General features: G+C 38.0%; 1 protein-coding gene across 1 annotated transcript; it reads right to left on the reverse strand.

Annotated features, from left to right (window-relative positions):
• Nucleotides 1-460: 460 nt before the first annotated feature.
• Nucleotides 461-12,710, reverse strand: LOC116709176 (zinc finger FYVE domain-containing protein 1-like). The gene is made up of 11 exons (XM_032547565.1): nt 11,300-12,710; nt 10,078-10,582; nt 9,342-9,556; nt 8,957-9,063; nt 8,768-8,876; nt 8,555-8,652; nt 7,951-8,068; nt 6,165-6,335; nt 5,762-5,942; nt 5,542-5,655; nt 461-3,015 (listed from the first exon to the last, which is right to left on the reverse strand). Exons 1-11 carry the CDS (start codon nt 11,798-11,800, stop codon nt 2,783-2,785), a joined length of 2,352 nt encoding a protein of 783 aa, XP_032403456.1. The 5' UTR covers nt 11,801-12,710; the 3' UTR covers nt 461-2,782.
• Nucleotides 12,711-16,311: the final 3,601 nt, after the last annotated feature.

Consider the following 16,311-nt stretch of genomic DNA (forward strand, 5'->3'; position numbering starts at 1 on the left):
CTAGGGCAACTGACCAATCGGAACGCGAGGCGAATTCGTGGACCAATCCACGGCAAGCGTGAGCGGATGGGGCGTGGCTTCATAAGGGTAAACTGTCAAAATTATTTTAAAGGGTTTTCCCTTGTATTCATATTGTACACAATTGAATTTCAATACTTTTAAAGAGACCATCACTGTATCCCCGAAAGCTGACTGTGGAATTTTTGGTGTAATAAAATAGCACATTTTAAATGGTAATAAATGTTAATATGGAAAAAAATATATATTTTCTTTATTAAAATAAGCATAAATCATTTAGCATATTTAATAAGCACACTAAATCTTTTCCCACTCACTATTTCTGTGGTTGCAGTGTTTGACAGGAATGGAGTGCACACAATCTCTTCCTCCCACATACAGTACATGAAGAGATATAAAACACACACACACTTGCACTAAAAAACATGGAGGCAGCTCCAGATTATGTTTTGACAGACGGGTGCTGACACAGCTTTAATCCTTTGCAACTCCCCCACCAGCCTTCTTCAAGTCAGATTCAAACAGTTTAAAGTAAATCACTCATTCCTCCTTGCTTGTAAATGAGAAGTGTTAAGTGTTAAAAAAGTCAAAACATGATAAATGAGATATGAACAGACAGGATTACAACATTTTGTATTCTGTTATGTGCAAGACTGCTAGGGGAGTGTTTGATTGAACATTAAAGCAAATACTGTACATCTATGTGAGACCAGGCAGCCTGATAACCTTGATCAGAGAAAAATGATAACTATCCACAAAGATCTATATTTCTTTATATTTCTTTGTTTTAACCAACAAAGGCATCCCTCCTTCGTGCTTTCCATGACATCACTGTGTAACAGGCTGGTTTCTCAATAAAACTAACAATGGTGCAAGCCAGGTTAAAACTCTGTTACATCATGCGAGACAAAGTGTCAGACCAACTAGATCTGAATATCACTATACCAGTCTTGGGCTAAAAACATAAAATAAAAATAAATAAAGAGCAGTTGGCTTAGTTTCCAACACAAGAAACATAAATATACATGTACAGTAATATGAAAAAACAATACAATGAGGATGGACAAAAAAAACCCTTTCATAGCAGCTTACATAAATGCAAAGAGTTAAAAGCTGCAATAGTCCTTGACTCACACATTGCCTTGCAAAAGTACTGACACCCATTAAATATTTCCACTTATCAGTTAAATTTATCATCAAAAGATTAAAAGAATGTACAATTGCGGTGTGGAGGGAAAACTAACACCACACATCGCACTGAACATAATGTAGTATCCTACTGTGGGGATTTTTTTATTAATCATGGGGAGAGAAGCTGGTCAGAGATGATTGGATGATGGATGGAGCTAAATAAAGAGCAACCATGGGGAGAAAACCTGTTAAAGCCTGCGAAAGACTTGAAACTACAGCAGAGGTTTACTTTCCAAGACGGTTGCAACTCTAAACAGCAATACAGAAGTACGATGGAATACATCAAAGTGTATTAATTTGCTAGAATTTTGCAGTCAAAGTCCACAGTACAATTTTCAGATGGTCATATGTAAAATATATCAAAAATCATGTTTCCTTGTCCTTAAACTTCACAATTATGCACTACTTTGTGTCGGTGTAGGACCTAAAATCCTAATAAAATACATTAAAGTGGCTGATTTGCTTAATAGAGTGGGTATAAATACTTTTTCAAGGTACTGTGCCAATGTTCAGTTTGGTTACTGAATAATGAAAAACTAGTTGGGAGTGAAATCTGGATGTTGTTTTCCTCTGGTATACCATGATCCATATATACAAGCAGGTAGTACATGTATTGAAATGCACACAAAAATACATTCTGAACATAAAATGCAAATATTTTGTAACATCTAAACTCTAAAATGCCACTTGGCAAAAGATATGGTAAGGTTGATTCAGATCTTATTGTCTGAACAAGTAAAAAGGCCATTGATCTCTGAGACTGTAAAGCCAGACAGTGTGCTTACAAGCATTTTTTTATAATTAACATTTAAATATTTTTCAACAAATCAGATTCACACACCTCTGTGAGTTCATACAACCACAAATCGCATGATAGAATATAAACATTACATTTGCACAGACACAATGACCTGAATACATTTTGGCACACCAGAAATCCAAATCTGAAACTACTGTTGCAGAGTTTAGCTCAGTTTGGAACTGCATACTTCCTTTGCTGGATACCTAACTTTTGGCCATGTTAAGCAACAGCCTATAACAGCTGAAAAAAGGCTTAGTGCAAAAACTAAAATCTTGCAATGCATGCATGCAACAGAACCTGCAGTTATGCCTAAACAAATATAAAATATCACACTTTCATTACATGCCCAAGATCAGAAACAACCAGTCAAGATAAGTTTTGCTGGAGTCATAACCACAGCATCCAACCATCATCTTCAACAATCAGTCTTTCAAATAATGCATTTTTTAAATCTTTTTTCTAATAATAGAAAAATACCTCAACAGCTTTATTTAACGGAAAAGTTCTGGATTTATGTCCATAATGATCAAAATATGAAGCTAAAATTCAGGTTTCATAATCAGTCAAGTAACCCCATGTTCTGTGTGTTCTAGAAAGGCCACAGGAACTCTTAAATTAAAATTTGTTAAAATATTGAAGTATTCCCTATGTTTTCCTTTCCATATATGCAAGACCAATCCATTAGAGTAGCAGGTGTACACCTGAGTAGTGACAGACTGCTAATGAGTGAACAATTCTCTCCAGTGCTAAGAGGAAGGAAAAGCAACCATATCAAAGTTCTCCAGGTTTCTGGTTGCAGCCGGTGCACACGCGTACAGGGTGATCCCAGCCCCGCGAAGGGACCGTTCGACGCTGTGGGGAGCATTCGTCACACACTCCTTGGCCACAGGCACGGCAGTGGTGCTTGGACAGCTTGGCAGTGAACTCGCGCTGGCAGTTGTGGCACGACAGGATGTCCTGGTCAGGCACCCAATAGGCAGGACGGGCTGCGTCTTTCACTAGGCCTAAGGAGAAAATGGAACAAAAATATAGTCATCAACAACACACTACATCTTCGACAATATATATAAAAGCAGCAAGGTGAAGATTAATATTGCTGAGAAAAGAGTCCGAGATCAAGATGGAGTCTAATTAGTGTTAGTCTGATGATAGATAGCATTAGAGCTACTGAAAAGGTCCTGGAAAAGTACTCATGCATATTGAGCAGTCTCACATTTTGTCACATTATAATCACAAAATTCAATATTTTTTTAATGGAACTTAATGTGATAAGCCAACACAAGTTAGTGCATTCATTGTAAAGTGAAAGGAAAATTATCCTTTTTTTTTTTTTGACAAATAATTAGAAAAACACATGGCATGAATTTGTATTCAGGGGACCTGAAGCTACTCTGTAGAACCACATTTTGCTGCAGTTACATCTGCAAGCCCTTTTGGTTAATGGGGTATGTCTCCACCCTCATTCTTCTTTGCAACATGGCTCAAGCTCAGTCAAATTGGATATGAAGGGTCTGTGTACATTTTTAAGTCCTGCCACATATTCTCATTTCGGTCTGGTCTTTGACTAAGCCATTCAAACACATCCGTATGCTTTGATCTAAATCATTCAATTTTACATCTGACTGCAATAAAACATGTTGATGTTTGCACTTGTAATGATGCAAGACTTGGAAAAAGTATGAACATTATGACGTTTGAGTCAAAATAGTGGAGAAAGTTATTGCTCAAGTTCCCTTTACCTGGGAAGTATTATATATTCGTAAGTGTATATAATGCTTTACAAAAATTAGACCTGCAGAGTACATATTAAAGCACTTTGAAATGCCTTGCTGCTGAAATGTGCTATACAAATAAAATTTGATTGATTGATTGATATCAGTTTTTATATCATAAACAAATTTTTACCTAACTACAGGCACCAAAAACACTGATTGTGCATATTCTTAATCATAAATGTCTCAAGAGGACCATTACTATGAGGTGAATAAAATTTTTAGGAGGCGTGATTCTTGTTACCATAGAAATAAAAAAACTAGTAAGTAGGTGGTCTAATTTGCTTGTGATTGGAGTAGAGTTTGCTCTGAGGTATTTTAGGGATGGCCATGGATACAGAGACATTTCCAGCAGGATATCAGGTTATCAAAAGCATATTTATCAAAGCCTTTCAGAAGTACATTTGGGTCAACATCAGGCTAGCATGCAATAACCTAACAAACACATTAAAACAGTCAATATATTTCTTAAGAAGCAAATCAGGCAAGAAAATGTCACAATATGTCACTCAGTGAACACAACAGAGCCATGTTTCTGACACAAATAATTCCTTTTAGTGTTACACAATATATCCATTAATAAAAAATGGATGAGTTCAACACAGCAGATGAAATTTGACGATTCAGCTCAATGAACAACTCTGTTGCTAGCTAGCCTTTTACTAGTGTTGTTAAAGATTCATTTTATGATACATATTCACATGACGATTCAGCGGTTTTAAGTTCTTTTTTGGGGAAAAGGTTGAGTTTACTTGGGATGTTGAGGGAGGGGCTAGAGAAATGATCACATTTGCACCCTGGTAATCTATTTTTACACAGACAGAGGCAGTGCAAACTGAAGTTAAAGTAAAAAAAAAGGCATCAGGAAGCTATTCTGGGACGTGGAAAAACTTATTGAAGAGGAAATGCACCTACTAACAAAGAATTAGTAGAAGATAGCCAGAAACGTAGGCTGCAGTGTCTGAAACATATTGATAATGAGTTAGGAAGAATAAATAACTAGTTCTTAACAATTAGAGTTCAATTCTTACTGTAGAGATTAGATCTAACTCCTTCATGAAAACAGCTGCAAACTGAAGAAATTCAACATCGACAGTTTTTTTTTTGTGCTTATAAATACAAAACACTTCTTTGAGCATTTCATTAGGGATAGAGTTCTGAATAAAAAAAAATAAAGATGGCAAAAGAGCAATACATCAAAAATTGCTGATTAGACCACAATAGTAAGGTTGTCAAGCTGTAAAAATGTAGCTCATGGGACATCATGGTGGCGCAGGGGCAAAGCGTGACCCATGAATGGAGGCTTAGTCATTCAGATGCAAAAACAGCAACTTTTGGCAAACCCACTTCTTTAAACATTAATGTTAAAATTATAATTTTTTGGTAAATCAAATGTGCAGGTATAAAACAGGCTTTACAGTTAATACAAGATTTTAAGCCACATTTTATCCTCTTAGCTGATCAAGAGTATACCCATATAATTTTACTTAAGCAAAGAAAGTTCTGGTTTGATAAGGATTTTTAATTTAAGTCATTGTTTGATTTAAAGCAAGTGATTAGCTTTGTTTGTTATTTCTCACTTATTTAAGTTTAATTGGTCTGACTTGTGCATAACAGCTGTCAGAAACTTGATCTAGGGATATTTTTATCCACAAAATTAGCTTTATGAGACTCAACCACAAGGGGGCAATATACTACCCATTTTGAACCTTCCATACCTACGTACACAACTATATCTGATTTTTGAGCAATACTTACCAAGTGGGATGTCAATAGCAGTAGCCACAACGCCTATGGTGTTGGTAACAGCCTCCCCAACCTTCCTGGCCAGAGTTCCACCTTCTTCCTCCTCAAGCTCTGATTGAAGTATTTCTGCACAAAGAAGAAAAACCTGAATAAAAAAAGGCATGCTTACATAAAGATTAAATATCAGCATAAACACAAAGAGGAATGACATTTAAAATCTGTGAGAGCGTACCTGCATATGAAGCTCTCTGCTCAAAGCAGACGTCACAGACTCTGACAGGGGCAAGACCCCAACCTCTCTCGGGGACGGGAGCAGCTTTGGAGGAGCAGCCGTCACAGAATCCCTCCCCGCAGGCACGGCAGTGATGCTTGGTGTCGTTATCCTGGAAAACTGCGTGACACTTGTGGCACATCTTGTACAGAGGGAAATGCAATAACAGCACATGTTGTTATTGATCAAGAGCTGAAGGGTGGAGGCTGCAACCAGCAGTATTTCCCCATTTCATTTTGTGACAGGCATGCATAAGTTGTGCAACAGGAGCACAGAGCTATAGAGAGTAAACATCCCTCTGGACATGAAAGTGTCGACTTGGCTGCTGGTGGCGAGTGGCAGAGGGCGAGTCTGTGTCACTCACCATGATGAGGGAGTTGGGTTTCCAGTAGGCTGGGGCGATCTGATCTGTCAGCCAAGAGGTGACAGCCTTAGCAGGTTTCACGCCGAGCTCTGATACCGACTGGGCCACTAGATTGACGCCATCGAGAAGCCGCTGTGCAGCATTGTTGTTGTCCTTTAAAAAGCCGTCAGACTGCAAAACCACAGAAGAATCTGTTTGAATGTGACAATATTGAATTCTGTTCAATGACAATAAATGCTATCTATCTATCTATCTATCTATCTATATTTCAAAGTCTACGTCATGCGACAGTTTGGATTTTGTGAAATGAGGATCTGTGAAGCAATCAGTAAAAATACTATTTATTTAGCTGATTTTAGTCATTTAATAAAAAACTGAAACTGAAAAAGTGTTCATATCTGGAAATTCAACATTTAATAAAGTATAATATATTATCTGACTACAAGCCAAGTCAAGGTGATGTGGATATTTTAGATATGCAGCATGAATTGCCCAATTCTTGTATACCACATATGTAGGCCATCACTAAGGCATTTACACAACTGATATTTAAATCTCACTGCAATGACCTAATACCATGTAACATTATGCAATTTCTCCTCTTACAAAGTACTTGGGGTGCCAAATACTTTTAACTGAAAGTTCATCTGACAGCACAAACTACTTTCTGATTAATTCAGCTAATAATTCTCTGACCACTGGGGTGAGAGCTCTCAGAGGGCAGTGAAGTTATTCCTTGAATGCGTAAAAAAATACAACTTAACAGTGACATAGCAGCTAAAGTAACTTGTCCTATCCTGATTCAGTAGATCTCTGAAAACTTAATCCTAATACCAAACGTGTGTGCACTATATAAACTGGGAGCAAATGGACTTTATTGGACTTAAAAGATGTGACAGGAACTATCTTTAGTTTGCTGCAGTGTTACTACACAGTTATGTAGGCTCAGGGGGTGTATAACTCGTTAATCTGCTCTTTTGCATCAGTTGGGCAGAGACATTTGAAATGGAAGAGCCCGGTGCTTTTCCAGATCTTGCAGTCATCAAAAAATGATCCTGGTCCATCCGCTGATCTTGCAGTAATCATATATGCAACACGCATATTATTTGGCTAAGAAAGCAGTGACAAAAGTATAAATTTCTCTTTGAACAATTATAAGACAGGGGTCTTCAATCTGTGGCTTTTCAGGATCTACACAGTGACTGTTATTAAAACTGCTCATTTGCTGCAAAACGCAGTAGAATTTTTACATATAACAGTAACAAAAAGGCTAATTTATGTGGGCGTGATTTATATTATAATGAAAATAATTTACAAGACAAGGACAAAAATGGTACAAAAAAAAACTATGTTTTTTTCTATACATTTTTGTCAAAGTACACACTTTTCTTCTTCATGCACTGTCAAAATAGACATTTTAATCATATTAATAGTAAAATAGTATTTCAATCAGGAAATACTCTCTAGAAATTATTTCTCATTTTGTAAAAATGTTTATGTTGTTTTAATTGTCATGGTTCTGCAACTTAACCATAACACATGTTTCACAAAAAAGTAATTTTTAAAACTTGACGTGTTTCTTTTATGTCACATAGGCTTTGCAGCCTTAGAAAAACGTTATCAGAAGGAGTGATGGCAAAAGTGACTGTTAGGATTATAAAGGTGTAGCTATTTTATAGTCATAAAATATAGTCATAAGTAATACAATATATTTTTACTGCATAATAACTTCACTTCAAACAATTATATCACTTAAAAATAGATGCAAGCAGTTTGCTTTTATTACCCCAGGCCAAACATGCTGGATCTCAGTGCGGACGACTGTGTCCACAGGGTCCTGGTTGCCATACCAGTACTGGCGGCTCCGGTAGATCACTCCACAGTTTGGACATTCAATCACGTAACTAAACATATGGAAAAAGAAAAATATAAATATGTTTTAATATGTTCATTATATAAACAAAATAAATCCAAAAAATGACAGTGTCTCTTTTTGGACTGAATTGAAAGTCAAAATATGGATGAGTATCAATGTTTTTCTGAACCTTATAGAATAAAATCACACACTTACTGGTTTGTAAATCGTAAATTCTTTTATCACTGCTGAAGCTTATGCATCAAATAATTACAAATTATAGGAATATCTTAATATAACAGTAAAAATCTATGATTTATTTAATTATGGCAATTACAAAATAGTTTTTTGTTTGTTTGTTTTTAATAAAATAAACTAGATTATGTTATGCAATTTTATTTCAATATTTAGTCTTAATGCTGTTAAGGTTATTACACCTTGAGTATCTGGTAATGATCTGTGCCTCGTATAATGTAATAAACATGTTGAGTGAAGCTTGGATAAACATTGCCAGGTGAACTTCCCCGTTACTCACCCAGACCAGGCATATCTGGCGAGGCCCATCCATGGGGAGTCTGAGGAAGCAGATGTCTTTGGGACAACCAACACTTCCTTCCCTCCTTCATAACAAGCCTGAGATGACAATATTATTCCAAGTAATGCCTAATCAATTAATCAAGAAAGTGTATTTTTAGCATTGTATCTCAAAACAGAATAACAAAAACTAAAGTTGAGCAACTATGCTTACCTTACAAGTGAAAATCCGATTATCATACTGCGCAGAGTAACGGCAGCGTTGCTTCGCCTCGTGGTACGACCCTTCCTGTAAGTGGTTCATACTATTCTTGCAGCCAGATCTGTGATAAATGCAATTATTAATAAAGAACGTTGAAATAGATGGGGCAACAGTTGTTTTTAAAAAAGCAAGAGTACTGACCCACAACTGAGGCAACAGCTGGAACAGGTGAAGTACTCATCAGGAAAGAAACAGCTGTGTGCTGCAACCTCACCTGCGATTTCTCCATTAAAACGCTCACTCAATGCCTGCAAGAACAGTGATAAAAAACAAACAAACTTTCAATCATAACCTCAACTAAACAGAGTCAGTCACACTACTTAAAACGCTCACTCAATGCCTGCAAGAACAGTGATAAAAAACAAACAAACTTTCAATCATAACCTCAACTAAACAGAGTCAGTCACACTACAAATTAGCCTAAACTATGTTCAGTGTCATTCATTAAGATCAGCAAGGTCTACTAAACATCCAGCCAGATTAAAGCAGATTAATTATTGAAAAGTCAGCGGACATGCAGCTCTACCTGCAGGGCTTTGAAGATGACGCCCGGGGTACGAGGAGAACGCGTGGCGTTGTTATCCAGGAGCTGCTCCAGTTTGTTCTGCAAGCCCCGGAAATCGGTAGGAGGACGGAGAGTCTGCGTGCCCCAATACTGGAAGGAGCTGAAGGCTTCAGGAAAACGAGAAAGCTTCCTAAAGCGCTCCAACAGCAGCCGATCCACAGACTCCAATGATTTATCTACAGTAGGACAAAGACGGAATATGACATTCACCAAAGTTTTTGAACAAATGACGTGTTCATATCACTGAATGTGCAAAAACAGAACCTTTTTCTTTTCCTAACACCATAATTTCATATAGCAATAACAAATAGGACTTCTAATTTATGTTGTGTATTCTTTTATTCTCAAAGCAATAACAAAACTAGAAAACCAATACTGCACATCACGATGGACACACCATGGTGAAACATGGTAACATCAGACAAAACATGCAGTACAGGCTAAAATGGAATATAACGGACAAAAATATTCAGTGTAAAGCTGGTAGAGACACAGCCCAAATGAATTATTATGTGATACTTTATGTTGGTGTTTCACATAAACTCCTAATTAAATACAGTAAGTTTGTTATGTGACATCCATCCATCCCCTGTACATGCGAATGCATTTTGTGTTCAGAGGGAGTGTTTTACTGTCATTTTAAGGGCTACTGTTTACACAACATAAAGTGCAATCAAGGAAAATGAGTATGTGTCACCTGAACCTAGGAGCTTGGTGTGGACGGTTTCATGGAAGATGACCACCGCAGGACCCAGGGTAGACAGAGGGACATCCAGTCCACAGCGGGCCGTCGTGGCTTTTAGCTCCTTGGTGAAATGCTTCAGATAAGCATCAGAGGCATCACCGAGAAACTTGAAAAGGTCGTCATGCAGGCGGTCAGCATGAGTGCGGTAAATGATGAGGTCCGAGACAGCGAGCACCTTGAGTAAAAGACGAGTTCTCTGGCCCTGTTTGGAGCTGTTGCCAAGCAGCCCTTCTGTATCAATGACCACAATCTTATGGATGGGGTCGAATGCTGCCCATACACCCACTGTGCAGGACTCCTGTGTGGGAGACGTTTTGAAGACTTCTCTGCCCATGAAGAAGGTGTGGTTCAGGGTGTGCGACTTGCCCTCCCCCGTGTTACCAAAGATGGACACCACCTTCAGCAGCTGGTTGGGGTTGCACCCAAGGCATCTCATGAACGACGATTCATCTTTTATCTGGAGAGGAACAACGAAGAGTATACAGCATAAACCAGAAAATTTAAGACCAACGAATCCTCACAAAAACCTAATTTACAAAAGACAACTCTACAGAGGGATTAGACTGCCACCAATGCAGAGTTTATTAAGGGAGTAACACCAAACAGGTGGGAAGGTTTCTGAATACATGGTATTATGCAATCAAGAAGCAACTTATTACAAAAAGACTTTAAGGAAAACCATTCTAACACTCTGCAAGAAGTATCAGGATTGAACTGCAGAGAATCATGGGGAAAAAAGACTGAAAAGAGGAAAATAGGTGCACACTCCAAATTTTGCCAAAAGACTAGGATAAAAAAACAACATCCTCCACAAAAACTTTGTTCAATGATCCAGAAGCAATTTAGTGAAAAAAACAGGTTTTTCCACCCCAATGGAGTGTCGTGTAACAAGGTAAAATAGAAGTGGCAACTTCGATTTCCTTGTGTAATGTGTAATGTTGTGTAATGTTTTGATGAAGAAATCAAAGCATTACACAATTTTGGACTCATGGCCAAGAAGCTGCAGAATATAGTCCTTTTGACAACTTATAGATTGGTTATCAGAAACTTGATCTGTTCCTCAGTAACAGCAGTGAGGTTTGACCAAAACACATTTTCAGTCTGTCTGAAAAACGTTTTGAATGAAAGCACAAGTGATTGAAACACAGTGGGTGGAAGAACAGGAAGATCTCACCTGCATTTCTTCATTCTCATCAACTAAGAGAAAGCTCGACACCTTCTCCAGAAGTCGTGTTTTCTCAGATGACTCAGGCACATCAGCGTTCTGGACAGAAGTCTTGGCAGTGTTCACTTCAGCTTGTTTGGGTGGTGGAGGGTAAGATATGAGCTGGTGTTTTTTCTTGCTGCTCCCGCTGTGGGTACGTTTCTGACAGTCCTGACACAGATTCACCTTGCAATTCTGGCAGCGAACCACAGACCTGAGGCGTTTGCTGCCATCCCCATTCCCTCCTTTGCAGTTGTCACAGTAGGGAACATGGCCAGGACCAACCGGGACCCGGTCGTGGTTCCTCAGGTGCTCCTGACGGTGGAGCTCCAGCTCACATCTGACACACTGGAGGGTTTTGCAGTCATCACACTCGAATGCTGCCTCTTCGGAGCCACCACAGGAATAATTCTCTTGACATGTTAAACTTGTATTGACTCCCTTTTCAGATGACGAGCCATGCCCACTCATTGTTTATTAGAAGATTATCTTAAATTCGGATTATTACTTTATTAGAGCAGCAGCTATTTCCAAAAAAACAGTTAACGTGAAATGCACAAAGTAATACTGAACTGAAATTATACTATATTAATAAATAATCTTAAAATTTTGCATGCTGACAGGTTTAGCTGCTTTTAACTTGTTTAAGTTATAAAAATTGTTGAAGGTGATTTAGCTATTTTAAATAATGTCATTTATTGCTGCTAAAAGTAATGCTAACAGATATGCTAAACACAAAGTTAGCTTGCCAGTGCAATAGAAGTTGGTGATTAGGTTGGGTTATTTTTATAAACACATCCCTCAGATATATCTGTGATCAATTTTGATTTTCCAACTTCAATTCCTAACTAAATAAATGTGGTGCTAAAAATAAATATCGTATAAATCTGAGGGAACAGACAGTACCAAGCGAACTAAGCTTTTTCTGACATAAATATGTGTGTAAATGTCAATGCTAACAACAGGCTGGCTAGCAAAACAAACTGAGCTTTGGAAGCTAATTTATAAAATTTATTTTTCTATGATTCAGCCTCGGTTCGGCTTACAGCTGGCCTAATTTAGCTATTTATGTTTTAACTTTTTTTCTCCACAGACAAGCAGCAAACGCTAATGTTCCTCATCCGTCCAAAACAAGCAGCTAGCCTCCTGTTTGTCAACTGAACTGAAGAGGAATATACAAATTTAGCCGGTGAGAGAACCGCTGGTAACTGCGGCTGGTTTGGCTTTAAACCGGGAGATAAATCCTCCCAATTATGTTTTTAAAAGTCCTTTAAAGTCTTACTGTGTTTGAATCCTTCCGAGCAGTGTCATTGTTTTGTTCTTCAGCCCCCCTCCCTTGCAGGTTTCTGTAGCTACGTTGTGTTGTTGCTAGGTCAGATCAGCTGATCTGATTATTTCAGTCAAAGGGGTGAAGAAGGAAGTAGAGTGCTGTGGCATGACGGGAGACGTAGTTCTACATGGCAAACTGTCTTCTGGGTAATTGGAGATATAAGCATCACTTACAGTATATCTCCAATTCACCTTTTATCAAATTACAATCCCAACTTAAATGTATTTCATGAGAATTTTATGCGGTAGATCTAAACTATGTAGCCCATAGGGAAATGGAAATTCTATGATTAACATTTTCTAAACAAAAATCTGAAGAGACCAACATGGATTTTAATTCTGTTTTCAATTCCCTTTGTTTATATAGTACAATTTCACAATATATCATCTCAACGCACTTTACAAAACCAGTCAACTCAATCATACTGATCCTATAGTTGTTTCAATATTTATAGTTCAATCCAAATACAACTGGACTTTAAAACTATGAGAAAGTCACAGGGAAATATCAAAACATAAATCTAAACAGTAGCAAGAGACAAAGTTGAACAAATAAGATACTTTCACACTGTCCTAATGCAAAAATGAATAATTTTCTCCAACCAACAAAAGATTTTAATCGTTTAAGAGGGCTTATGTTTCTAGATTTAGTACTTTCATGTCTGTGATTGATGGCAGATACAGAACCAAACACAGCTTTGAGGTTGCGCTGTGTCAGAACACTGGATAAAGACTGTGCTTTGGTCCCGATGATTCTTAGTTCAAGACCTGCATGATTTTAAATTTTCACAAGGAAAACTGACTATGTGGTATTTGTAGAAGTTCGAGCGTCAAGGTTGCCAGTTGCTTGGATGGCACACCGGTGTTGTATAGTAACAAAGTAAAAACACTTCACTACTTTACTTTAGTATATTTTGGAGTACTTCATACTTTCCTCGATTATGAAAATTTTTGATAACTTTCACTTTTACTTCACTATATTTCCGAACTTAATTGCATACTTTTACTCCGATACATTTTCAATGTGTGGTTTAGTTACTCGTTACAAAAAAGCAAGAGAGAGAAACGCAAGTGTTTTGACCCCACCTACTGATTAGCAAGTTCGGTAGCAAGTAGGCTACCGAACAAAGTCGGTAGCCTACTTGCCTGGGCTTGTTCATCACCACCAATAGGATACACCTGTTTCGCTTCTCCCATTAAACACAAAGCAAGTCTCGCAATCAGCAGCAGCCACATGGAGGAGGAGACGGAGACCACAACGACTGCAACTACGTCGGACATGGCTCCAGGGGAACCACCAGCTGGTGATGAGAGCCCATGGCCTTATTTAAACACAATACACTCTTTCGTGGGTGTAAAAGATTCGTCGTACCGCATGCAGTTTATGTTATTCCTGCCCGAAGATGTGGAAATTCTATCTTACAAAAACTCCCCGTCCAACTTGAAGAAACACATCGAGGTAACTTCTTATGAAATGGTTATAATCCTCCTGTTTCAGTAACTATAGCTTGGTCACTAGGCACTACTGTATTGTGAAATCTTGACCATAAATTAACTTTGTTTGGCATTTTTCAGTTCCACACGTGGTGTATTTAGCTTAGGCCTAATGTTGACTGTAGCAGGCTACCTAGACTCCTCTGTTCAAGGGGGACAGAAGCCATAGCGATAGCAATTTAGACTAAATTTAACGAATATAGGAAAGGCATGCAAGTTCAAAACCAGGTTTACAGATGCCAATAAGCTGCATTTCCCTCCCAATTCTTTTTTTCTTTTGCATAATGACCAGTTGTGTGCACCACCTACTGACTGTAGGATTGACTGATTCACTGATTTGTGAAGTAGAGTAATCGTAACAGCTCTTTTTCTTCATGTTGGCCGCATTTTCTGTACTATTTATTTTTCTCATTTTCAGCACTGACCTTACTTGATGGGAAAACTTAAGGCTTACAAAAACTTTGTATTTTCTATCCTGGAGGGTATACTAAGAAGCTGGTTCAGTTGTAAAGCAGGTTAAGTTAACCTTGTGCTATAGGTAAAGCACCTAATTTTCTTAACTAAATGATGCCTGCAGGTATATCTATTAGCAGGTTTAATTTTGCCTGCACTTGGTTGTGTACATTATTTTAAGTGTATTTGACAAGTTTACCAAAATATAAAAAATGTCATTCAAATTGCATTTGCCTTGTTTTACTTTTTACTTGTACTTTTCATTACATTACTTGAGTACATCCATTTTTACAGCAATTTCCATACTTAAGTACAAGAAGTTTCAGATACTTTAAGACTTTAACTCAAGTAACATTTCAGTCAGTGACTTCGACTTTTACCAAAGTCATATTTTGGAGAGGTACTTATACTTTTACTTGACTCTGAGATTTCAGTACTTTATACAACACTGGTCAGAACTGAGCACTCATAGTCCTGAGCTCCGATTCTGTCTGCAAGGCTCCTGGTTCACCTGAAAGCCAGGAGCTGTGGTGCCCTGTTGGTGAAGATCAACCGATGTCCACATTGTGATGCAGGTTAGCGTGAATTCCCACCAGAATAATGGGGAAATCGGGTTTGAGCCTCTGATCTGGGAAATCCGCCTGCAGAGATGCTGTGGAAGGGTGACCAGGCTGAAACAGAGGACGAAGACATCCACATGGGGGTAGCAGAGACAGCGAAAGTGGCCAAACTCATCCTTTCAGATACACGATAAGCAAATGACTCATATTTCTGTTACAGAAGTCTGTGAAATTCACCTGTACAGCTGTATCTGTCGGCTTGACCCGAGTTGGGATCCAGTCACATAAAGAAAACCTGCCAGTTATATAGAAAAAGTGATAGAAGAGAGCGCTCATCTGCTCTCACCAGCTGGCCGATCTTCAGCAACCCCAGTTGAGGCCGTTGTCTCCGGAAGACCTGCCGCCGCTGGGCGTGCTGCTGATGACGGTGTGTGACATGGTGACGGTTAGCAGCGGCTTCTCTGGTGGAAATAACCGCTTTTCTGCAGTTTTTAGGAACATTTTAAAGCAATATCTTGTATGCAATACATTGTAATTGAACTTTCCAATTTAAGTCTAAATTGGAAAGTTAATTTAGACGAAAATTCAGGTTAGAATTCTCAGTAAGATAAAAGGGGAAAAAACATTTTGGCCCAATGAGATGCTATTTCCAAGGAACACAATCTGCACCAAATGAAGGCAAACTGAGGGCCAAATGGCACAGCTGGATTGGCATTGTTACACTGTCATCAGCTGTTGTTTATAGCAGCAACATTGTGTGCTTTGGTTTATCCTGCCTTTTTTTCTAAGGTGACTGAGTTCATAAATTCACACATTATGAAGCTCATAACTGCACTTTTAGACAGCAGCTGGAAAATACGCCTCATCTTAATTTTATTGTAATATTCTATTACTTACTTTACTAATATAATTAATAATTATTTATACAAATTAATTCTCAGTAGTCTCAAAGCTAATGCTTTCAGATGATAATCTTAAACTATGTTTAGTTGGCTGACAAAACAGTCAAATTAATTTTATTAAGGATCATTAAAAATACACCAATTAATCTGCAGAATATATTGCTAACATAAATATATAGCCTTCAGAATTACTGAACATAAACAGCCACGAGGACATTTTGACCTCGTGGCTAGTTTATCCAAT

The sequence above is a fragment of the Xiphophorus hellerii genome, chromosome 19 (genome assembly GCF_003331165.1).
Source record: "Xiphophorus hellerii strain 12219 chromosome 19, Xiphophorus_hellerii-4.1, whole genome shotgun sequence".
Taxonomy (NCBI): Eukaryota; Metazoa; Chordata; class Actinopteri; order Cyprinodontiformes; family Poeciliidae; genus Xiphophorus; species Xiphophorus hellerii.